General features: G+C 50.0%; 1 protein-coding gene across 1 annotated transcript; it reads right to left on the bottom strand.

Moving 5' to 3' along the window:
- Window positions 1–140: 140 nt before the first annotated feature.
- Ctsb (cathepsin B) lies at window positions 141–24294 on the bottom strand. Its single transcript, XM_006993000.4, has 10 exons — window positions 24160–24294; window positions 10697–10847; window positions 10087–10172; window positions 8374–8488; window positions 7531–7649; window positions 5245–5330; window positions 4863–5006; window positions 4261–4377; window positions 1512–1640; window positions 141–1066 (listed from the first exon to the last, which is right to left on the bottom strand). The coding sequence occupies exons 2-10, from the start codon at window positions 10820–10822 to the stop codon at window positions 969–971; spliced, it is 1020 nt and encodes a 339-aa protein (XP_006993062.1). The 5' UTR covers window positions 10823–10847; window positions 24160–24294; the 3' UTR covers window positions 141–968.
- Between the last annotated feature and the right edge of the window lie 328 nt (window positions 24295–24622).

Here is a 24622-nt window from a genome sequence, read left to right as displayed (position 1 = left end):
CCCTGAGCCTGAGCACAGTCCTGGGCATGGCTTAGACAAGGGTTTCAGGAAACTAAGGAGAGAGGCACTACAGAGGGCTTGAAAATGCAGCATGGGGTTGTTCACCCTGCCTCCAGGAGGCCATGAGAGCAGACATCGAGCAGAGGGAGAATCGGTTTATTGGCACAGTCATTCCTTGTTAAACTAACAGGGTGAAGTGGTGTCTACAACATACAAGAGGCTTTTCCCAGACTAGCTTCACTGTGGTGTCTGAGGTCAGTAAGTCACCCAGCAAACCAGGACCACTTGGCTTGTTTTAAGCCATACACTTAGGAGACAATCTGTAAATCCAGTACAGATCTTCAACTAATTAGACCTGTTCATTTCACATATTCAGTTGAGGTGCACAAAAAAGAAAAAGAAAAAAAAAAAACTATTGAAAAAGCATCGGCTGAGGACAAGACCAGGCAGGGCTTGCCACATTACCAAGGGCGATGGATGTAGGTACCTTGGAAAAAGGTAGCTTTCTCCAGAGAACTGCACTGGGCCATCAATGCCTGCCACAGACCCAGGGAGTGGCTGGCTTCAAGGTGCAGCTGACAGGTGGCGTTTGTCCTCATCATGAAGTTGGTGTTCCATTCTTTTGGAAAACCTGCAGCCAAAGCCCTTGGGTCTCTCCTGCTCTGGAGATGTGGGGGTGGCAGGCAGAGCTGCAGCAGCAGACACTACAGACAGCACTAGTCTAGGGGAGGCGAGGATGCAGGCTGTGATCACTGCTGGAACAGGCTAGGAGGGAGCCAGGTAAGGAGAAAATGGAGGACAGCTCTGATGGTAGGCAGCTCTGGTCCAGTCACTCAAGCCTTGCTGAATGCTTCGTGTATCTTAGGTGAATTCAAACAATCAAACTTTCCTGTCTGCCTCATTCCCAGCCTGGGTAGCTAAATTTAGGGAAAAACTCCCTAAGGACTGGCCAGCCGGGCCACAGCACATTAGAACTTCCCCCAGTACTGGTCAGTGCGAGGGATGCCAGCCACAATTTCTGATTCGATTCCACAGTGGTTCTCTCCTCTGATGATTTTAAAGAGGCCTGAGAAGAAAAAGAAAAAGTAAGGTTCTTTCAAAGTATGCTCTGGGTTTGGTTCCACTCTGTAACCAAGGCTGGCCACCAACTTCAGCCTCCACCCTTCAGCCTCAGCATCCTGAGTGCTACAGCTCCAGGAGTGCAGGGATTAGAGCCGACATGTTCAGGCCTTCAGCCTTGAACCTTGATGGTATACCCAGATTCATCCAAACCTAAGGTAAGTCATGGGACCCCCAGCATCATCTGAGACACAGTTCCCTTCACATGCTGCCCATGCAATGGGAACTGTATACACAATCATGTGGAGTTCTAGGGCTCAGATGGCTCTAGACCAAAGTACCTATACACTGAGGCAGCCAGGACCACGCCTCAGGCCACAGTGGAGCAAAGGGGCCATGATGCTCTGGTTCATCGCTCCTTATGCAATCTGAGGAAGGGGACAGCTACTCACCATTGTCACCCCAGTCAACGTTCCAAGAGTTGGCTACCAGCCAGTAGGGGACTTCGTTCTCTACTCCCCAGCCCAGGATGCGGATGGCGTGACCGCCCATCATGTCACCGGCCTCATGCTTGTATACGCCTGAGGGAAAAAAAAGGGCCGTTCGGACTGGACACAGGCCACTGCCTGCCCACAGAGTCCCCTAAGACAGCCAGCCACCCAGTCAGAAGCAACAGGCTGACAGGAACCAACTACTCTCCTACACAGAAATCTCTAGAAGGCTAGAGAGGGTCTCAGGATGAGCACTCGTTAGCACGGCAAGGCCATGGAATACCAGGGAATGGCACTATCTGAAGGGATGAGAAGGATGGGGGTGTGGCCTTGTGTGTCGGTGGGGACGGGGGCTGAGGTGTCAAAAGCCAGGCCTAGTGTCGTCTGTCTCCAGCCTGTTCCACACTCTGTCTGCCTGTGGACCGAGATGTAGCTCTCAGCTCCAGCTCCAGCGTGTGTGCACCATGCTCCCTGCCTGCCATAACAATGGACAAAGCCTCCAAAGCTGTAAGCAAGCTCCCATTTAATGCTTTCTTTCCTAAGGAAAGGAGAGTCTCTGCACAGCAGTAGAACAGTGCCTATGACGAGGGGGAGCCACAGTGTTAGGAGATTATGTAACTATACACTCTGTGTGTGTGTGTGTGTGTTTGAGAAAGGGATTATGAGGCCTGAGTTGGTCTCAAACTCACAATCCTGCCTCTGCTTCCTGAATGTTAGGATTACATATGGATACCAGTATACCTGACAGAGAGTGAGAGTGTGTGTTTGTGTGTGTGTTTGAGGAAGGGTCTTAAATAGCCCTAGCTGGCTTGAAACCCACTATGTAGACCAAGCTAATCTCAAACTCAGAGGTCTGCCTGCCTCTGCCTTCTGAGTGCTGGAATTAATGGTGTGTACAACCACGCCTGGCACTGTAAAAATACTTTTGGAAGCCCACCACACTTAAGTATTTAATCATTAAGTGGTTAAATATTAAAATGGGATCCTACAAAAATATTGTTTAGTTGACTTTAAAATAAAGGTTCTGGGGCTGGAGAGATGGCTCAGAGGTTAAGAGCACTGACTGTTCTTCCAGAGGTCCTGAGTTCAATTCCCAGCAACCACATGGTGGCTCACAACCATCTGTAACAGGATCTGGTGCCCTCTTCTGGCCTGCAGTCATACATGCTGTATACATAATAAATAAATAAATCTTTAAAAAAAAATAAAAAATAAAAAAATAAAGGTTCTGATAAACTCTAAGTTATGGCGCAAACTTAAAGTCTGAGGGACAGTTATCTGTTTTACACCCTGAGACTCCATGTCAGGGTTCATCTGTCAAGCTTTACAAGGCTTGCAAAGTTCTCAGGCTGCTGTTCTGGAGTCCACTGGGGGATGTGAGAGAAAGAAGAATGGCCGCCACTGTTGCTTGGTGACTGAGACACTGTGCAGGTGTTCAGAGAGCTGGTCACCCAGGCCTTCCACTTGAGGGTGACTCCTTTCTCAAACTGAAATGTATCCTCAAGTGATGTGGGTACAAGTGCTGTGGTGGCTATTCTTGGTTGTCGACTTGACTACATCTGGAATCAAACCCAAAGGCTAGGCACACCTGTGAAGGCTATTTTCTTAATTAAATCATGGAAGTGGGAAGATCCACCTCTTCTCTGGATCTTTGAAGTGGGAAGACAGACCTTTAATTCTGATCTTCTGAAGTGGGAAGATCCACCTTTAATCTGGGCCACACCATCTGCTAGCAGCCTTTATAAAGGACATGGAAAAAGAAAGTGCTCTCTCTCTCTCTTTATCTCTCTCTGTCTCTCTCTGCCAGCTTGCTCTCAATAACAAGTCCATTCCTTCTCGCAGTACAACCTACTTCTTTGGGAGTCGGTGAATACCGAGACCAACTGAGACATCCAGCCTTGTGGACTGAACAACTACTGGATTCTTGGACCTTCCACTGATAGGTAGCCATTGTTGGACTATGTTGACCATAGCCTATAAGCCATTCTAATAAATCCCAGATAGATAGATAGATAGATAGATAGATAGATAGATAGATAGATAGATAGATAGATAGATAGATAGATAGATAGATAGATAGATAGATATAGATAGATAGATGATATGATAGAATGATGGATGGATGGATGGATGGATGGGTGGATGGTAGGTCATAAATATCTGATATGTAGGATGCATTTCCATTGTTACAAACTGACCCAAAGGGGTCATGACCCACGTTGAGAACCACTGCTCTACCAGACGCATGACTACATAGATACTATGAGCTGCTAACCACAAGTCACATCTGTGATCCCAGCTAAGTGGAAGGCTGAGGTGATGTAGGCCTTTGTAAAGATAATGAAGAACTACCATTGTCAAATGTGGATGAGAGACAAAACAGGGTGATTGCTAAGGAAGAAAAATCAGCAGAGTAGGGAGCTGAGCTGGCTTGGCAGGGATGAAAAGGGACCCCTAGAGAGGCTCTGTGGAGACCACGCTGAGAGCGAGCCAGTGAGCAGAGCAGGTGGGAAGCTGTGACCACCGGACCAGCACCACAGGCTGCCTATCTGCCCAGAGGAGAGACAGAGTGGGGAAGGAGGCCGAGTCCCAGTGCTCTGCTCTCCAAAGCCTCTGCCTCCTCCCAGTGAGACCTGCTGCTGGCTTATGCGGACCCTGGCCCTTGAACTCTGACTTTCCAACCCTGGCTGCCACTGGAGTCAATAGGTACCTGATTTGTAAGTCAAGAAGTCTGAAAACACAGTGAAGGCACCCTCCACTGGGCCATTTTTGTAGATTTCCGCCATGATCTCCTTCTCGCTGTTAGACACGCTGTAGGAAGTGTACCCTGCAGAAGGAACAAAGCCGGGCAGGGTGAGAAGGTGCCTCCAGAAGAGGCCAAGGAAGGCTTCCCTAAGTAAGAAGTGAGCACAGCTACAGTCCTAGAAGAGGCCAAGAAGACCCTAAGGTTTAAAACCAGGTTCTAACCCCTTGCAAAACAATGGTCTGTCTGGTCCCCTGGAGCCCACCCAAATGGGCTGAGGCAGGACAGAGTGTGGACCAGACAGAGCATGGAGTGTGCAGCTCCGTCCAGTGAGACAGGTGGGAATTACTCAGCTTCCCCCTCTTCTTCCTGGGGCTCCGGGGTTTCTCTGTGTAGTTCTGGCCGTCCTGGAACTCTGTCTATACACCAGGCTGGCCTTGGACTCATAAAATCCACCTGCCTCTGTCCCCCAAGTGTTGGGATTAAAAGGTGCACTACCACCACCCGGCGCTGGACTCTCAACACTCAAGGGCACTGGCTTCTTCCTCCCTCAGCAGGCCCCAGCTTACCGTAGTGCTTATCTTCTTTGTAGGATGGGGAATAGCCAGGCTCACAGCTCTTGGTACACCTGGGAGTGTCTCCCTCTCCACTGCACTGGGGTCGGGAGCCATTGACATGGTGTTCGCAGGGAGGTATGGTGTACGGTAAGCAGCCTGACAGATGGAGGGGACAAGATGGCATCAGCCTACGACCCTCGATGCAAGACACCCCCCCCCCCAGGCCAGGTAGAGCTGGAATGCAGCCAGACTCTGTCTACTTCCTGTGGGGGCTGCCCCTGTAATGAAGGTGGTCAGCTGGCCTCTACCGTTGACCTTTACAATAGAAAAGGAAGCCACCAATACTTGCCCATGAAACCCACCTGAGAGGCAGGGCTTGTAAGTACACACTCACCTACGTGGGAATTGTAGAGTCCACCAGAAACCAGGCCTTTCTTAACCCAGAAGTTCCAGGCTCCGGAGGGATAGCCACCGTTACAGCTGAAAAAAAAACACTTCTATCAATGTGGAGCTAACCCCAGCTATTCCCACACATCACTGCAAATACCAAGGTCGCCCCCCCCCCCCAATACACCAATATCCTTCCATAATCCAATATCCCAGTTCATCCTCTCCCCACTGTCACCCCACCAGGGGCTCAACCCAGCCCCATCTCTGTCCACAAGGACCCTCCAAGCCATAAGGACTCTTTTTCATGTCCATATCAGACTGACCTTGAAAGCTCCCCTCTTTCTGGAACAGTGGTCCTCAACTGCACGGTATGTTATAAACCCTGAGTACAGTAGCTCCCTCCCTTAACTTGATCTCTCTTTCTCTCTCTCTCTCTCTCTCTCTCTCTCTCTCTCTCTCTCTTTTTTTTTTTTTTTTTTTTTTTTTTGAGTTAGTGTCTCTCTATGTAGTCCTGGCACTCATTCTGTAGATCAGGCTGAGATTCCTCTGCCTGAGTGCTAAGACTAAAGACATGCACCACCACACCTGGGTAGTTTGATTTCTGAGGTTTTAGTTATACCATTAACTAAGGTCCAAACACATTTAAGTAGAAAATTCCAGAATTAATTCCTCAACTTTAAATTGTATACTGTTCTGAGTAGCAAGATGAACTCTCACACTCTCTGGTCCATTCAGCATAGAACATAATCATCTCTGTCCAGAGTACCCATGCTGTATACGCTACTATCTCTAGTCAACTGAGAGTCATCTTGGTCATCAAATCCACAGCTATGTGTTGTGGAATATTAGTTGAAGATGTGTTACATTTGTTTATGCTGTGGAATATTTGTTTAATGATGCAAAGATGTGCTGCATTCTCTTATGCTGCATTTGTTTAACTCTGTTTACTGTGCCTGCCTAACACATCTGACTGGTCTAATAAAGAGCTGAACGGCCAATAAGTAGGCAGGAAAGGATAGACAGGGCTGCCAGGCAGAGAGAATGAACAGCAAGAGCAAGAAAAAAAAAAAAGATGCCAGGGACCAGCCACCCAGCAACACAGCCAGCCATGGAGTAAGAAGGAAAGAAAGAGATATAGAATAAAGAAAGGTAAAAGCCCAGAGGCAAAAGATAGATGGTGTAATTTAAGTTAGCAAAGCTGACTAGAAACAAGCCAAGCTAAGGCCAGGCATTCATAAGTATGAATAAGTCTCTGTGTATTTATTTGGGAGCTAGGTGGCGGGCCCCTAAAGAGCGAAGAGTAAAAAGTCAACAACAGCTGTGATGCTGCAGTGTGGGTTCCACTAATTCTTGATGGCTAATTCTAAGAGCGGTAATGCTGGCAGCTCAGACGTGCCAAATGGAAGCTGTAAGTGCCTTCTTCATGTGAAAGGGCACAAGTTCTGGACTTAATGAGAAGAAAAAAGTCATAAACTGAGGTTGCTAAGATCTACGGTAAGAATGACTCTTCTACACCTTAAATTATGAAGAAAGGGGGTTCAGGTTGGCTTCGCTGCCACCCACTGGACTCTAAAGTTACGGCCACAGTGAATATGGAAACGCTGTGAGTGGAACGAACACAGGGTTGTGCCCCTGGCTTAAGGCATCCCCTGGGGGAGGGGAGCTGTACTTAGCAGAATCCCTTGTAATTGTAAAATGAGGTGTGGTGCAGCTCCAATTCACTAGGCAGAATATGGCCGTGTGGGGCTCTACCTGGGGCGAGGTGGGAAGTACCCTTCTCCTCCTTCCTGCCGCTCCTACGCTCCTGGTGTGAGACCCACAACATTTCTTCTGTAAGTCTCAGGCAGGTCTAACCTGCACCACTGTAATAGACCAAGGGCCAGGTGACCCTGGTGAGCACCTGAGTTACAGACTGAGTTTAGTGTGACCCCTCCCCCACCCAAGTTGGGATCTGTCATCCTTATAGAGCAGACAGTATATTTCCCTGAGTTGGGGGTGGGGGTGGGGGTAGTGATGGGGGGACAAGTGGAGCAAAAGCCAGGCAGAGAACAGAAAGTAAGCAAAACTTTTGGAGACCATGTTCTACCAAGACTCTATCCCCACTGAGCTGAGGCCAGCCTGGTCCCGAGCAGTTCAACAGCAGCAGCTACAACAGAGTCAGTCTCCTACAGACTCCCATGCCGCTCTGTCTCAACCATGAAAACAGCTTTCCCCTCCCTGGGGAGCCTGAGTTACTAAGTACAAAGGAGGAAGGGGCTAGGGTCTCCAGGAAGAGGTGTCCAACACTCACCCATCCCCACACTGGAAACCACAGCAGGTCAGCAGGTCCTCAGCAGACACCTCCACATTGACATGGCCATGGGTGTGGATGCAGAGCCGGTCAGACATGGCTTCTGCTGCTCCAAATGCCTGTAGGAACAGTAAGTCCCACTGGTGAGGAGCCCACCTTACCTGACGCAGGGAGGGCCCTGAACCTTCCAAATGGGTAGACCCTTTCAATGGCAGGTGAAGCTTCTGGGCTCATACTTAGCATTAAAGAGACCAATCCAAGCTTCTACCTAGGGCCTTGGCTCACAAGGAGCAAATTCCAAGGCAGAGAGCAGATGGGAGCCACCATGGGCAGAGGAGAGCCACAGGGAGTCAGTGTGACTGAAGTGGTTCATCTGGGGGAGAGGAAAGGACTGTGTGGACGGGCAGTAGGACTGGCCGCCCAACACTGGGAACATACTTAATGCCACTGGACTATACACTTAGTTAAGATCCTCTGCAAGAGCAACAAATTCTCTCATTAGACCTGCATTCTCTGTCATTCGAATTTTGCCACAATTCAAAAACCACAGGATAGCTCACTAACAGACACAGAACGCTCCTGAAGCTGTGTCGTATCAGAGCCGCTGTGTTTACTGAGGGAATATGGCTCCACAGCCTATACATGGACCTTGATCTGTATGTCCGTCATCCACGTCATCCTTGCAGCAATTCCCAACTACAAGGATCATACACTGTCATGACGGAAAGAAACGACTCCAAACATTTCCTCATTTGCCTTGTCCCATCCGGCCGATCCCTAGATACTCCGATCACATCCCAACCAGACTTCTTCAGGAAGCCCTCCCCACCAGCAAGGTCTTACCCAGCAAGAGCCGCAGGACCCCTGGTCTCTAATCTGTTTGATAGTTGGGCAGTTGGGCCACTGTTCCCGTGCATCAAAAGTTTCAGGTAGATCCATGTCCTCAGCGAACCCAACCCTGAGCGAAAGGACTCCGTTACAAACTACAGTTCACTCCCCTAGCCCGAAGAGGGCCGGTAAAGAGCAGCTGGCTCTGGACGGGGTTGTACTTCCTAGAGAGGTGGTGGGACCCAGGCAGGAGGTGTCCTTTACCGCTTTACACTGTTCAGTGAGACCGATTCAGCACTGCACACACACCCCCACCCATGCTTATTTAATGGGTATTTTTTTCAAACATTCTACACATGGGATACAGGTTGTTTTGTTTTGTTTTGTTTGTTGTTGTTGTTGTTGTTGTTGCCCCCATCACAGATACCTGCCCTAGTACCTCAAAAAAAAAAAAGACAGGCAATCTTTTCTTTTTTCTTTTTTGTTTTAGACAGGGTCTGACTATGTAGCCCAGGCTAGCCTGGAACTCTTCATCCTCCTATCTTGACCAAGTCCTTAGTGAATGCTGGAGTTACAAGCATACCCCATCATATCTCATTCAAACTACTTAAACAACAATAATCCTTCGGGTTTATTTTTAGGTTGGTGTAGTGGATATGCAGGGAGAGCATCTGTGATTCAGTCTTTTCTTTTAGATTTATTTAGTGTATGACTGGTTTGCCTGCATGTATGTCTGTGCATTCCAGGTGCCCATGCATGACTGGTGCTCTCAGAGGTCAGAAGGCATCAAATCCCCTAGAACTGGAGTTATGGATGCATTTGAGCCACCATATGGATGCTAGGAACTGAACCCAGATCCTCTGCAAGACCAACAAGTGTTCTTAACTGCCAAGCCATCGACAGCCCTGAGATTCAGCCCTGGGACTTCATTTTATTTTCCTTGAAGAGACATTTAACAATGCACTACAGCCATCTACCGAAAACATTCAAATTCTCTCACTAAATCTGCAGATGTATCTCAGCAGCTGAGCACCTGTCAAGCATGTGTAAGTCCTCAGCTTGATGCCCAGGACTGGTGTGGGGGCTGGATATAGAGGTGCTCATCTGAAGAAAGATCATGAGTTCAAGGCCACAGCAAGACCCCTCAGGGCACAGTGTTATCGAGGACCACACTGTGGGGCTGTCTGTCATCAGAAGAGAGCCAAGCACAGTCCTGCAGTATGGGCTTCGATCCTGTATGTATCTTGCCCTGATTCTAAAACCAATGCTTTCCCACCTTTCTGACTTGGAATTTTAACAATATTAAACTGTGCCTTGCCTACATCCTGACTTGAGTCAGACAACATCATCCCCATCATGTATCAACACTGATTACCTCATCCTTGGACAGACATCCCTAATCCTTGCTAAGAACAATTTCCGCATGAGTATGTCCACGGCAGTTTTACAGAAAAATAAAACATTAATGGCAGGTCCTATGGACTTGCCCTGAATTGTTCAGAGCTGAGTGTAGCCAGACCTCAACTTCCAAGCCTGGGACCTCACCTGAGGATGAGGCACCTTGGAGACAAAATAGTAAATCCAGTATCTGAGGCAGTCTCTGCGGCCTGGAAGAGCACACCTGGGAAATCCAGAGGGCTTCTCTACCTCTACCTACACCCCAACACTAGCACTACTGCTCACAAGCCAGTATTTGGGGGCAGGTCTACTCTGGGGTCTGTCACTCACCTTTCAGGCAGCTTGGGTCCACCCAGGATGGTACCACACAGCCTCTTCAGATAGCTTACGTCAACATTGTAGAAGTTTCGTCCAGCCTGGAAGAGAGTCACAGCAGGACAGTCACCCACTGACCGAGGGGTTTCCCAGGATAGGGATGGGTAGGCCAAGGGTCCTGCCCAATTCTAGGTAGGAGCTAGGGGAACAGGCAGAGGGATTCAGGGTCAGAGCACAGCTCTCAGACCATCGTGCATTCTCTGGTCTGCTGCCAGTTGTTAGCAGGAGACCTGCCCGGACATGGAGGAAATGATGGCGAGAAGCACTAAGGACCCACCTCACCTTCCATGGCAGTTTTCCTAGGGTCCACCTGGTGTTGGAGCTCACTTACCGTCCACACAGCTCCATGTTCAAGTGTTCACACATGTGTGCACTCCCATGCACACAATGTGGAGAGCAGAGGGGAAGCTGGTGTGGTTCATAAGCTTCAACTTCCAGAAAGGAATGTCCTATGGCTAGTCAGTCACCTCAAAAGCAGTGTGCCCAAGGTGACTCAAAGCAGGGACCCACAAAGACAGACAGACGGACGGACGGACGGACGACAGGAAACAGCAGCACGGCCCACCTGCCATGTCGTATTCTGCTTGTTGATATAGTTGATCAGGTCATCCGACAGTGGGTGGAAGGAAGGTTTGCCGTGGGCACTCGCCAGTGCCAGCAGGCAAGACAGAGGGACCAAGGACCACCACATTCTGGAAGCTGGATCCTGCACCCACCTAGAAAGCACAGAGGTGGCATCAAAACAATTTCCACACAAGGACACTGCTCGGGCTCCTGGCTGCCTTGATGGCCCCAATATGATGAAGGCTGGTTTGATGGGACCCTGTAACACCACGCATGACAGCAGGCATGTCCCCTGCCGGCTATTTTAAAACCTTATGGACCTGATGGACTAGGTTTAAGAGATTCAATCAGGGTTCTAGAAGGACAGCTAGCCTGAAGCTGGATGTGTGTAAACCCTGCACTGGGGAAGTCAGGAGTGTCAGGAGTTCAGCCTGACCATGTAGCTCCAACCTGCCTCAAAAAACAAAAAACAAAACCCAGTCAATCTGTGTATGTCCTGATGGATGAGGAAACTAAAAGAAGTAACGTTCATAAGCCTCACTTAAAAACATTTTCAGAGCCGGGCGGTGGTGGCGCACGCCTTTAATCCCAGCACTCAGGAAGCAAAGGCAGGCGGATCTCTGTGAGTTCGAGGCCAGCCTGGGCTACCAAGTGAGTTCCAGGAAAGGCGCAAAGTTACACAAAGAAACCCTGTCTCGAAAAACCAAAAAAAAAAAACATTTTCAGCTGGGTGGTGGTGGCGCACGCCTTTAATTCCAGCTCTAGGGAGGGAGGCAGAGGCAGGTGGATCTCTATGAGTTCGAGGCCAGCCTGGGCTACAGAGTGAGTTCCAGGAAAGGTACCAAAGCGACACAGAGAAACCCTGTCTCAAAAAAAACAAAAACAAAAACAAAAACAAAAAAAAACAAAAAAAAACCCAAAACAAACAAACAACAAAAATTTTCAATTATTCTGTTTGTACGTATGTGCGACCATGTGCAGGTCCGAGGACAACTTCCGGGAGCCAGTCCTTTCCTCCTACTTCAGGCCTGAGTCATCTCCCCAGGTCTGCGAGCTCCATCCCCGGCACATTTCAGGCCAACAGAAGCTGGGCTGGTGTCACTTGCTGAGTACTAAGGAACCACACTGAAGGTGCCTGGGGCACCAGGCTCCCAGGAGCCCCTCTGGTTTTTCCTGCCAACCAAGGGCTTTGCTTCCGCCTTCTGAGAAGGAAAACTATTACATCAATACCTTGGCCTCCAGACCTTGTGAACTGGCTCCAGAGTCAGGAGACCAGTCATTTCCAGCTCAACCCATGAGTCACCCTCCTGGCCAAGTAACTAATAAAGGCCAGGTCTGTCCTTTAAGGTGCTGACAATTGGGACTGGGCCTGGTAGGAACAGCAGTATGTGTGCATAGAGCTGGGACCCTGTCTTGCCTGTAGGACTTAGGAAGCAAGTGCACCACATCAGGGTCAAAGGGACACTAGAACCCAGACTTACATTCCTAGAGAACTTTTTGGTGGAATGGAAGTTGAGACAGGATCTCATCTAACCCAGGCTGGCCTCAAACTCCTGCCTCTGCTTCCTGAGTGCTAGATCACAGGCATAAAAGCATACTGAAGGAAAACTAAAAATTCTCATTTAAGTTCAAGCAACAGAGTTGTGTTCTCCAAGAGTTAGAATGATGGTAAGTCTGGTGTGTGTGTGTGTGTGTGTGTGTGTGTGTGTGTGTGTGTGTGTGTGTGAGAGAGAGAGAGAGATGGGCATGTAGGAGGGGGTTTGAGCAGCAACTCAGCTATGACCTCCTCGTCACTGCCTGTCTATACAGACCTCCAGGTCTCTATGGTTGGTATTGAGATTAAAGGCGTGTGTGTCCATGCTGGCTGTATCCTTGAACACACAGAGATCCGCCTGACATGTGATTGGGATTAAAGGTGTGGGCCACCACCCGACAGGCTTCTGCTATGGCTTCCTCTTAGCTCTGACCCCCAGGCAACTTTATTTATTAACATACAAATAAAATCACATTTTAGCACAAATAAAATATCACCATACAGAAAGACTATTCTGGAAAAGCTCCCAGGGAGACCTTCTGGAACATCATAATGTATTATAAAATGCCTGATGATACTGGCTCGGAAAAGTTCCATTTAAAAAAAAAAAAGTCAGACCACGCAAAACCCATCTTGGGTATGGGAAAAGTGGGGGGGCGGGACAGGGAAAGAGGAAGTGACACACTCCTGCAGATGTGCTTGCACAGCTGGCTGCCCGCCCTGGGAAGACGAGGAGGGCCAACTCTGCACACCTGGCTCCCCCACGCAAAAGTGCTTCATGGAGGCAGACCTCAAAACCACGCAAGTCTGCGCAGGTTGTGAGGCACGGTTGTCACCCTAGGGCTCAAGGCTAGCCTGGGCTACACTACGATACACAAAACAAAACAAGTGAAAAGCTCCAAACAAAACTCCCTCCCTGGAAAGCCTAAAACTGGCATAAAACAAAAACCTGTTCGGCATCACATTAAATCAGGAGTCTTACGCTGGGGGGATGGCTCTGTAAATAAAGGGGCTTGCTGCCAACCCCAGTAACCTAAGTTCAATCCCCTCCTGATGAAGGAGAAGACTGACTCTTAAAAGTTGTCCTCTGACCTCCACATGCGCACACACAATAAACAAGTCTTCATACTAAAAACAGCAACCAAGATGGAAAAACGCTCCCATTAAGAGCTGTGTGTCCTCGATCAAACAAGACTCGAAAGTCAGAGGACTCGGGCCGAAATGCAGCTCAGCAGAACACAGGCTTAGCATACATGAGACCCTGGATTCCAACCCCAGCACCACACACGCTCGGAAACATGGGGAGAGCAGGGTGGGAAGGTGGGTACAGTGACTACAGAAAAGTGCAAATGGGCAGTGCAGAAGGGAGAGGGGCCTTGGAACCACAGAGGCCAGCCTAGACCTGTCAACTGAAACCTACCCACATGGGGTCTGCATCTGGACACTAGACATGTACCCCCATAGACAGTGACTCCGAAACACAATGACAAGCACACAATGTCCACCGAGCACTCTGCATGAACACAAGCCCCTAAGTGAGACAACTGTCCAGTGGCACAGTAACTGATAAATCAATGCAAGGGGCTAAACAAGAGTTCAAAACAGCCAGCAAAAATGAACGAGCTGAAGGACCTGGCCCTGCAGAAATGAAGTAAAACACCCCCGTGCCACAGGTAAGTGAAAAAGCAGCAGATGGCCGAGGAACACAGGGGCTGTGTCTACTAAGCAGGCAAGCCAGGCGCACAGACGCGGTCTTGTCATAGGGAGAGCACACAAAGGCAGTGACCGCACCTTGAAGACGCCTTCTCGGTCTTCTATGGCTATGATGCACTGGAGTGTCCCGCAAAGGTTATGTGCAGCGAGCACTCGGTTCTCAGTTGAAACAGGTGGGCTTTCGAAAGGCTGGGCTTGGTGGGAGGTCTCGGTGTGCCTCCACCTCATTTTTGTTTTCCCTTCTAGCTATGCAGGGGCTCCCCATCACAGGCATCTCCGCCGTGGCACCGGCATGATGGTGTGCTCCAAGGTGAGGGGCCCTGGACAGAAGCCAAATCTGTGGGCTGCCTGGTCTTGCGCTTTCAGCCTCCCAGACACTGAGCTATATAATCAACCCCTTCTTTACAGTGCCCAGCTTTGAGAATCTCACTACAATAGTGAAAAATGGACTGCCACGCAAATATATGTATAACTTATCCAACACTTACTGCCCCCAGTTCCAGTGACTCATGGGAAGCCTGTTGCACATGACCATGCGTCAGCCGTCACATGGCCTCCAAACCACCCTGACTTGTACTTGGCATCTTAACCTTTCTGTGCGTTTCTGTGTGCATGCATGTTCAAGTATATGCAAGTACAATATATGCCCACGCCTCTGGACACCAAGCAACCCCAGGTGTTGTGGCTCAGGTGGCATCCAGCTTATTTCCAAACAAGGTCTCTCAATGCTTGGACCTTACCAACAGGCGAGGCTGGCTGCCCAAACCTCTGCCTTCCCAGTGCTGGGGTTACAAGTGCGCACCGACAAGCCTGGCTTCTTTTACGTGGTTCTGGAGATAACTCGGGTCCTGGGAATCAAACTCAGACCCTCGTGCAAACCCTTTACCAACTAAGTCATCCCCAAAGCCCGGCATCTGAACCTTTCTTCCAAGACAGGAAACCCCAATACAGAAACACGGGCGTGCCCACTCCCTAGGGTTGGAGTCTGGACTAAGGAAGGGGCTGTAAGTATCTTAGGATCTCCTATGTTGAAGGTCTGACCCCTTGGGGTCTCACCATACTGTATATGGAGAACAGGAGTGTCCCCAGATACCCTTAGGGACTTGGCGTCTGTTGAATATAAGCTGAGAGGTGCATTTCCATGGCAACTTGAAATTTTAAACAAGATGTCTTTGATTTCTGTTGTGGTAGGTCCTCTCACGCCCCCAAGGGCTCCCAGGTCCCTTGGCCCACAGCTCCGGGCCACTGCAGGTACAGGACACTTTCCAGGAAACTCAGTTTCCACTGGTTCTGCAGCCCACCCCTGACCATCTGACTTGACTCTCCCCACCATCAGGGCTCTGCCCAGCTGCAAGCCTAGGAACTGGGGTACAGTGGCCCCGCTGTACCCGCCCAGTGTCTAACCCCACTTATACCAAGATGAACCCCCAAATCCCTAGATTCCCCATTCCTCACCTGGCCACTAACTGTTGAGGGAGGCCAGGTTCTGCGGGAGACTGACACCAATGTCTAGACCCTGGTCCCGCCACTGTTACCCGTGGACACTGCCCCGCACTGAGGCTCAGATCCTGTACCTCTGCGGTGGTGATAAGCACCATGTTTCCAGGTGATGTGAGGAGCAGCGGAGGTTAGGGACACCCCGCATCAGTGCGCACGCCCCATCCTCTCCCCCGGCAAGTCTCCCTTCCAACTTGTGCTGGCTAATTCCAGTTGTTCCAAACACAACTCTCAAAGCCTGCCCCTGGCAGGAGTCTGAAGTAAAACAAGCTTCCACCCTCAGGAAACCCACAGTCAAGCGGAATTCCACATTGAGGGTCCCAAGACCATCGCCACCTAGTGCACTGACTCCCCGAGGATGTCACTCTTCCCAGAGATCACACGCGCAGGCCCGTGGGTGACACAGCCAATAGTGACACGCTAAGCTGTCTGGAACCCTGTCACGGGTTCCATGTCTCTGCCTGAAATAGCCCCTGGTTTTCACTTCCCCCTACTTGGGCAAGCACTTCCCTTTATTTCCCAATTCTGTCCTTTTTATTTTTAGTTAACAGAAAGTCTTTATTCCACAAAAGAAGGGGGCTGGAACAGACAAGTACATTCACCGCTAACCAGACTCCTCTTCCAGGTGGAGAAGTACAGCGCAGTTGTGGGCAGAATTTACTTCTAGCTCAGATCGGCTGGTCCTGGGTTCCATCCTCTTCCTTTTCAAACCTACATAGCCGTTGATGTCTCAACATCCTGCAATTGCTGTCTCTCTACACAACACTGTCGCGTGGACAGAATTGGGTGGGGAACTGGTGATCCCATCAACAGCAAAACCACCTCCCAAACTAGCTGGATGCCCTTCCTTGGACAAATCTAGTCCCTGGGACTCTAGGAGAAAATGGAAAATCCAAGAAGTCGTTGATACCAGGATGAAGGAAGCATCATGTAATGACACCCTTAAAAATGGGGGAGCCAGGTGGTGGTGGCACATGCCTATAATCCCAGCACTCAGGAAGCAGAGCCAGGCGGATCTCTGTGAGTTCGAGGCCAGCCTGATCTACAGAGCAAGATCCAAGACAGGCACCAAAACTACAGAGAAACCCTGTCTCGAAAAACCAAAAAAGAAGGGATGTGGAGGGACGACAAGCTTGACAAAGAATGCTTTCCTGGGTAGGCAATGCCTCAGGTAGACTAGAGTCTACGTCACATTCTAAAGGCTGTACGGAGACAGAATAGGTAGACCCGAAAGTCCTTCAGGCCACCTGCCACGTCCTGGCACAGGCTAAGTGCACACACATCCAAGCAGTCTGTATCTTCTGCTCTCCTGACAGTGGTCCAGGAACATGGGGCTGACCTCTCACACATCAGCTCTAAACTCTCAGAAGCATGAAATGTCTTCATTTGCCAACAGCCACAAACTGTGACCGTCCATCACAGATGTGCGGGGGGGGGGGGGTGGGGGGGGGGCTTTACGCTAGGAAGGTGGGAAAACAGGATGGGGAGACCAGCAGGGACCTCAACACTGTACTTACGAGTTTCTCTTCCATAAAAACAAACTTGTCTCAGCTTTACCTGTCATTAAGGGCACCTGCTCCTCCAGTTTTGACCACTTCAGTCCACCCACAGAACAAGACCGTGCGAGCTTCACTTCCTTTTGACTGGTTTGCCCAGTCGTTCCCCATGCTGGGGCAGCCATAGTGGAAGCTGATATCCTATCTCAAAGGTGTGCAGAGCAGACCCGGAGGAGGCCGGAGACTCCCCCTTTTGCTAGGTCTGAATCACAGCCTTGATGTGGACTTCCAGACTACACATCTTTGGTCCTGGTAGGAAAGTGTGTAATTGATTCATGGCTGATCCTTAAGAACAAAAAACAGCTTGGGGCTATCCACAGCTACCTTCTACCCAAGGCACATCTGGAAGGGGAGGCTACAGATGTCATTTCAGAGGCAGAACACTTACCAGTGCAAGTGAGAAAATGCCTCCATAAAACCAGACTGTGGGCAGACCTATAGGGCATTTTCTTAATTAGTGATTGATGGGGGAGGGCCCAGTCCATTGTGGGGGGTGCCACCCCTGGCTGGTGGTCCTGGGTTCTATAAGAAAGCAGGCAGAGCAAGCCAGGAGGAGCAAAGCCAGTAAGCAGCACCCTCCATGGCCTCTGCATCTGCTCCTGTTTGAGTTCCTGTCCTGACTTCCTTTAATGATGACTACAATGTGGAAACGTAAGCCAAACAAACCCTTTCCTCCCCAACTTGCTTTTGGTCATGGTGTTTCATCGCAGCAATAGCAACCCTAACTAGGATAGGCCCCCAGAGGAAACACATTTAATTGTTGATAGAAAATACGACAATTTGACTTGACAGTCAACATTCCCAGAAGCTTTTGTTCTTTCTCTAGCTCTGTTCAAGGCCTGCAGAAGCCCTTCCCAGATGCATGGGGTAGTACATTCCCCAAGTCTGCTCCTAAAATATACACAGTACAAGGCTTTTTAAAGATCTTGAGATGTAAATGTGTTTCATGTTCCATGCTTCTCAGCTTGCTGCCTAATTCGACTGCAGGATAAATTAAGTTCCAGGCTGCTCAGGGTGAGGCCTAGGCAGACATGTAATCAAGCAACAGAAACACTGTGTCTGTGAGCGGAGCATCTTCTCCTTCCTTAGGGCCCCAGGAAGAAAGAGTCCCTCTAACAGCTAACAGAAATGATAGACAGAGGTACTCTTTTGGAAAGTGCCTCCCTGTACCAGGCTGGGGGCAGCCACCAGCAGGCAGAGCCATCAGATACAAACTCCAGGGTCTGCAAACCGACTATATAGCTCTCTATGCACACAGCAGTCAACACTCACTATCCTGGGGGGTAATTTATCTTGATCTTTAAAAATATCCCAGTTTGAGACCAGGAATATGCTTAAGCTGGCAGAGTGCTTGCCTAGCATCGTGGGTTCAGTCCCCAGCAGCACATTAAACCAGAGGTAATGGTATGAGCCCATAAGACCAGCTCATCAAGAGGCAGGAGAAGGAGTTCAATGCCATCCTTGGCTATACTGTGAATCCAGGCCAGCCTCGAATATGAGACTCTGTCTCACAACACCTATTCCCCTTAATTGGTCTCCTAATTGGGGTAAAAAATTATGACCATCATGCAATTTATAATAAAGCCTCACATGCTGGTACATACTCTATCATGCAATTATCAAAACCAAGTATAGCCCAAAACCCAGAGGGGATCAATAAGTCGAGAATGAGTGGCAGGCTGCTTGAATCCTGATACGATTTTTCTTTGGCACAAGCCAGCCAGCACCATCTGCCTTAGGCAAGCCAGAAGGACATGTGACTCCTGTGGATGAGGACCTCCTGCCTGGGCCAGATCAGCGGGGCAGCGGGGCAGAGAGCAGCCAACTCTGCTGTGAGAGCATATTATCTAAGTGCTCTCTAGTGTTCTGTGGAGACTAACTTGGCATTTATCAGCCCCATTCTCTTCCACCCTGCCTGCTCGAAAGCTGTATTATCTTGACCAGACTACAGAGTTATTGACCCAGTAAAAACAGGTTAACAGTTGAGATCACAGATCACAGGTCCTTCCCAACCTTCAGCTTTTATGAAACACCCGTTCTGGAAAGGGCCCTCCTGTCTTGTAGAGGGCTTCTATTTCAAAGGTGAGGGAAACTAATGCATGAAAGGAGCTAAGGCTTCTACTTCACAGGTGAGGGAAACTGAGGCATGAAAGGAGCTAAGGCTTCTACTTCACAGGTGAGGGAAACTAAGGCATGCAAGGAGACCATAGGCAAGCCCCGAATGGAGACACCTGAGTAGGCATCAATAACCTTCTGGAGACCAAATTCCAGGTCAGTTTCCACCATCATTACCTAAGTGACTCTAACCATGTTACAGACTTGCAAGTGACTTCACTTTCTCATCTGTAGAGTCCCCCAACCTCACATACCTCCTGAATTTACAAAATTAGAAACTAGGGTTTGGAGAGGATGGTTCAGGGGAGAAAGTATTGCTGTGCAGTCATGATGACCTGGGGTTGAATTCCTAATACCAAGTAAATGCTATGAGGACTTGGTGGCCTACATTTGCAATCCCAGCATTTGGGAGTCGGAGAAAAGATTCCTGGGGCAAGCTGGCTAGCTAGACTAGCCATATCAGTGAGCTCTGGGTATAAGTAGCCCTGCCTCATGAAGTGGAGAGCAATTGAGGATAATGCTCAATATCAACCTTTGTCCCCCACAAACACATAAAAACATACACACACAACTATTTAGAATCTACATCTAACTGTAGCTAAGTTCAGCTACCCAGGTTTGTGACCTAAAGAACTCAGACAATTGTAGATGCATGGTGGCATACATGTATGTATTCATTTCTTCTGCCTATGCTCAGCACCTGAAAGGCTGAGCATAGAAATAAAAAATTTAAGTTCAAGGTCATCCTTGGCTACATATCAAGTTTGAAGCTAACCTGGGCTATATGAGAGCCTGTGTCAAAAACAAAACCCAAACCTAACTCAAACTTTTTTTTTTTTTTTAAGATAGCCATATAGCCCTGGTTGACCTAGAACTCGCTATGTAGACCAGGTTGGCCTTGAACTCAGAGAGTGCTGAGATTAAAGTAGTGTACTATCATGCTGAGCTAAAAACCTAATATTTAAAACAACAACAAAAACCACAAACAACAAAATGAACGTTAGCACAAGTGCTCCTTGTGACCAACCGCAAAACCAGGGAGCATTTCACTAATGAAGGCTTTCCTTCGACGAGGAATTGAACTTGAATTTCTACTCATAGTAAATGGAGGCACGGGGACCATCTGAACCCATCACACTGACAATTAGGGTCTGGTAAAATCTAGTGTTGGAACTGCAAGGAGAAGGTGACCCAGCCACAGAGGAGAGGGGACGTCATCGTTATGGAGCAGAACAGAAGGTGTGTGGGTCTACGTCGAGCAATTGATCCTATCTCCTCTGCTTTGCCCAAGAGAAGGCCCTGTGCCGCTATGAGCAAGAGTGAAGAGGTAGGAGGGAAAAAAATGGAAGGAGGAAGTTTTGATTGTCCCTCAGGTCAACACATTCAAAACCAGGCGCGGTGGCCCACGCCTATAATCTCAGCACTCGGGAGGCAGAGGCAGGTGGTCTGTGAGTCCAAGGCCAGCCTGGTTTACATCGTAAGTTTCAGGACCGCCAGGACTACACAGAAAGACCTTGTCTCAAACAATTAAAAAAAAAAAAAAAAAGACTAATAACCTAAACTTCCTGGGCATGACAGGGTGCGTGTACACCTGGGATCTCAGCACTTGGGAGGTAGGCAGGGGGATCAGGTGTTCAAACTAATCCTCACCTACCTGGTGAGTGTGAGCGGGGCTACCTGTCAGACACATTAAATCTGAGGGCATCAACATCAGCAAATCTCATAAACTGGGTGAACAAGACACATAGTATAATAAGTGACATAAAACAATACTTACAGATTGAAACATTGTATCAAGCACCCAAGCAGGAAAGAATGGTAAGGAAGGATCAGCTGCCTAAGTCCTTGTGAAAGACAAAGCAAGCCTAGGAGCCAAACTGACCACAATGAAACATGTCCCCTAGGAGCCACCCACCTTATCCCAAACCTGAGCCTGGGGGGCATCAGGTCTGCAGAAAGGGAAGTCCAGACTTGAAGCTAAAAATGAAGGGACCTCTGGGTATGGTGGTCTATACACCTTTGATTTCAGCACTGGTGAGGCAGAGGCAGGTTTATCTCTAAGAGTTTGTGTACTCAGTCAAGCTTGGGCCATCCTGGTCTACATACCTAGTTCCAAGCTAGTCTGGACTACACAGTGAGTGATGAGACCCATTTGTGGTGGTATTGTGTTCCCCAAACTATTGTACACCCTAATAAACTTATCTGGGGTCAGTGAACAGAACAGCCACTAGATACAGAGGCTAGAAAATGGTGGTACTCACACCTTTTTTTTTTTTTTTTTTGGTTTTTCGAGACAGGGTTTCTCTGTGTAGCTTTGCGCCTTTCCTGGAGCTTACTTGGTAGCCCAGGCTGGCCTCGAACTCACAGAGATCCGCCTGGCTCTGCCTCCCGAGTGCTGGGATTAAAGGCGTGCGCCACCACCGCCCGGCTGGCACTCACACCTTTAATCCTAGCACTCAGAGGCAGAAATCCGTCTGGATCTCTGTGAGTTCAAGGCCACATTGGAAACAGCCAGGTATGGTGACACATGCCTTTAACCCCAGAAAGTGAGGGCAGAAAGCAGAAAGGTATATAAGGCGTGAAAACCAGGAACTAGGCTGGTTAAGCATTCAGGCTTTCTAGAAGCAGTTCAGCTGAGATTCATTTAGATAAGGACTCAGAGGCTTCCAGTCTGAGGAAACAGGATCAGCTGAGGAACTGGCGAGGTGAGGTGGCTGTGGCTTGTTCTGCTTCTCTGATCTCCCAGCATTCACCCCAAGAACTGGCCTCAGGTTTGATTTTATTAATAAGTACCTTTAAGATTCATGCTACACCCATTCTCAAAAAAAGAAAGAAAGAAAGAAAAGAAAAGAAAAAGGACTAAACCTGGAATGATAGCTCATGTCTATAACCCTAGCATGCGGGAGGGCTGAGGCACAGCTGTCCAGTTCAAAGCCTGGCTGAACTCCAGTACAGCCTAAGACCTGTTTCAGAAAGCTGAGTAGGATGGCGAGGGGAGGAGACTAAAGCTGGCTGGGTATGGTATAGTCCGGGGCAGAGCGCACGATTAGCGTGCACAGGGGGGCCCTGGGTTGGATTTCAGCACCACAGATAAACCAGACACTTCCAGCATGCAGCAGGGATACATCCAAAGCTCAGTGTAGGGCGGAATATAAACTATGGCAATGAAAGGACTCCAGACGGATCCTCTACCCTTTCTTGGGCAGCTCCCGGAGAGTACTGAGAGGACGGGACCAGGGATATGGACTGTTAACTGAGCAAAGACAACACAGGCGTTTATACACCCACCTCACCCTGGCCAGTCCCACCACCTCCCGTCATAGCAATCACACTCAAGTCCCTGGCTTCCTTTCTGACTTTCAAAAGTTCCATTGCATATAGTTCAAACTCACACATCTCTCATATTTTCCTTTCAACAGACCATCAAAAAAGTCAGTTGGCCAACCTGAGACTCTGACACCTGAAGGTTTCCACCCATACATACCACAAAGGGCCTCAGCCTAGACTGCTGAATCAGCACCTCCACTGGGCAGTTCCAACCTGGAGCCAAGAGCTCCTACCCTCCACTGCCTGACTAGTCTGAAATAGGGTTGACTTGAGCCCACACCAAGAGGAGTGCCGGAAGAACCCTCACAGGCCACCTGGGCTGGTGAAGCACAAACATGAGCCCACCCTCTACCCACAAGCCCCAGCAGTCCCTACAGGCCCGGGACACATGCTTTTAAAGGAGCAGAGGTCATTTTCCTCCAGGGTGCCTTTTTTCAAGCATTTCCTTTTTTTGGGAGGAAGGAAGGTTTGGAGATGAAACTGCCTCACTCTCTAGGTTTGGAGATGAAACTGTCTCACTCTCTAGTCAGACTGCCCCGGAATTCATTACATAGCCCAGGCTAGTTTCTAATAATGCACAGTGATCCTCCTGCCTCAGCCTTCCAAGTGTTGTGATTGCCTGGCTCTGGGAGCCCTGGAGCTTTAGGGCCACCATGGCCAGAACTTAGGAGAAGCAATTCTCCCCTGAAGGGCTGGCTGCAAGGGAGGATGAGAGCACCTTCACCAACGTTCTCCACATGCTACCCTTCTGACTCTGGAGACTGAAGATGGACATACCTCCTCGGCACTCCCTTCCAGAGGAGACACCTCGTGTTAAGCTTCCCTTTGAACCCCACAATCTACTTCCCTTCCCAACGGGTGAGGGGATCTGGTCAGGTGGAGGCAAGGTGAGGGTGGGCTTAGTCATTTACTCCAGGCTCCTAGGGGACCAAGTCCAATTCACCTATCTCCTGGTCCGCATGCCCAACACCCTGCCCGTGCAGACCGACCCCACACCTCTTCGGGGCCAGCAGGGCCCTGACTGAAGGAGATTGTCCTGGATTTACCTCTCCCCCTCCGCATTCCCATCATCTTGGCCATCCCCCTCCAGAGAAAGGGAGTGCAGCGCCAAGCACCCCTATCCTCCACTCCACTCTGCTTCTCTTCCTGTTTTTCGGTTTAACTCTCCACGCAGGTTCCACCCCAGCCACCCACTACCAGGTTTCTGTTTTCAATAGGACCGGTCTTTTAGGGTGCCAGGCACTGCGTGGGCTTGTGTGTGGCAAGTTGCCGGGGCAGATTCTTTAGAATAAGCCACAAACCTGCACTAGACGCAGGTCGATACTCGCCCTGAGCACCACTGAGACTCGGAGCCTGCGGGCTGGCAGGAGGGCCAGGGCCGAACCCTTCCCTGCAGGCTCCTCCCTCCGAGCTCCCCGAAGTCCGCAGCTCCGCCCTTGGAGTGCGCCAAGGCCACCGGAGGGAAGCCGACCCGCGCGGGGTCACTAGGTCCCGCCGTAAGGGCGTGCAGGCCGCCCGTGCTGCTCTCCTGCAGTGCCCGAGCTCAGGAATCCTCTACCCGCGGATCGCGACCACTCACGGTACGCAGCATCCAGGGCCGCGGAGGAACCGCGCCTGCGCCCTGGGCGAGCTAGGGGCCTGTCGCCGCCACCCGCGAGCCGCCCGCTTCCCGACCCCAGCCAAGGTGACTTCGCGGAGTCACTGCGCCCCGGGCGCACTCACCGAGCGCAGCGCTACGGCCTGGGCCTGCAGCTGCCGAGCCGAACCGAGCCGCACCTGGCCTCTCGGGCGCACCACTAAGTACCCGCGCAGCTCCGCCCGCAACTGGGCTGATTCGCCACGTGACCCGTCGGCCGCGCCCCCGCCCCCGCGCCGTCGCTGGCTCCGCCCCTTCGTCCCGGGACTCCCCAAGCTGCTTATCCTAGGTCCGCAACAGCGCAACAGGGGCAATCCCGGAAGAAGCCGATAGTCTGATCTCTCCACTGGAGCAGAGATGCTCTCCGGGGACCCCCGCTGGAGCCCGGCACCGGGAAGAAGTGACATTGCCGCCTACCGTATTCCTCGGAAAGGCCCCGCGGGATCGGGGACCTGGAAATGGCTGGCGTCCGAGTGGAGCCTCCTGGCCTCATAATTCTGAAGCTCGGAGCATCCTGGCTTAGTGCTTAGGCTTAGGAATACTCAGACC

The sequence above is a fragment of the Peromyscus maniculatus genome, chromosome 9 (assembly GCF_049852395.1).
Source record: "Peromyscus maniculatus bairdii isolate BWxNUB_F1_BW_parent chromosome 9, HU_Pman_BW_mat_3.1, whole genome shotgun sequence".
NCBI lineage: Eukaryota > Metazoa > Chordata > Mammalia > Rodentia > Cricetidae > Peromyscus > Peromyscus maniculatus.
Note: the sequence above shows the minus strand (reverse complement) of the source record. Positions and strands in the feature narration are given on the sequence as shown.

Bases quoted from the DNA above. Each gene is read 5' to 3' on its own strand.
- Ctsb (XM_006993000.4), bottom strand. From the start codon at position 10,822: ATGTGGTGGTCCTTGGTCCCTCTGTCTTGCCTGCTGGCACTGGCGAGT. The intron at 4,378-4,862 runs GTAAGCTGGGGC...TTCCTTCTGCAG, and splicing joins CAAAGAAGATAAGCACTACG to GGTACACTTCCTACAGCGTG. The intron at 1,641-4,260 runs GTACCTATTGAC...TTTTTCCCTCAG, and splicing joins CTTCTTGACTTACAAATCAG to GCGTATACAAGCATGAGGCC.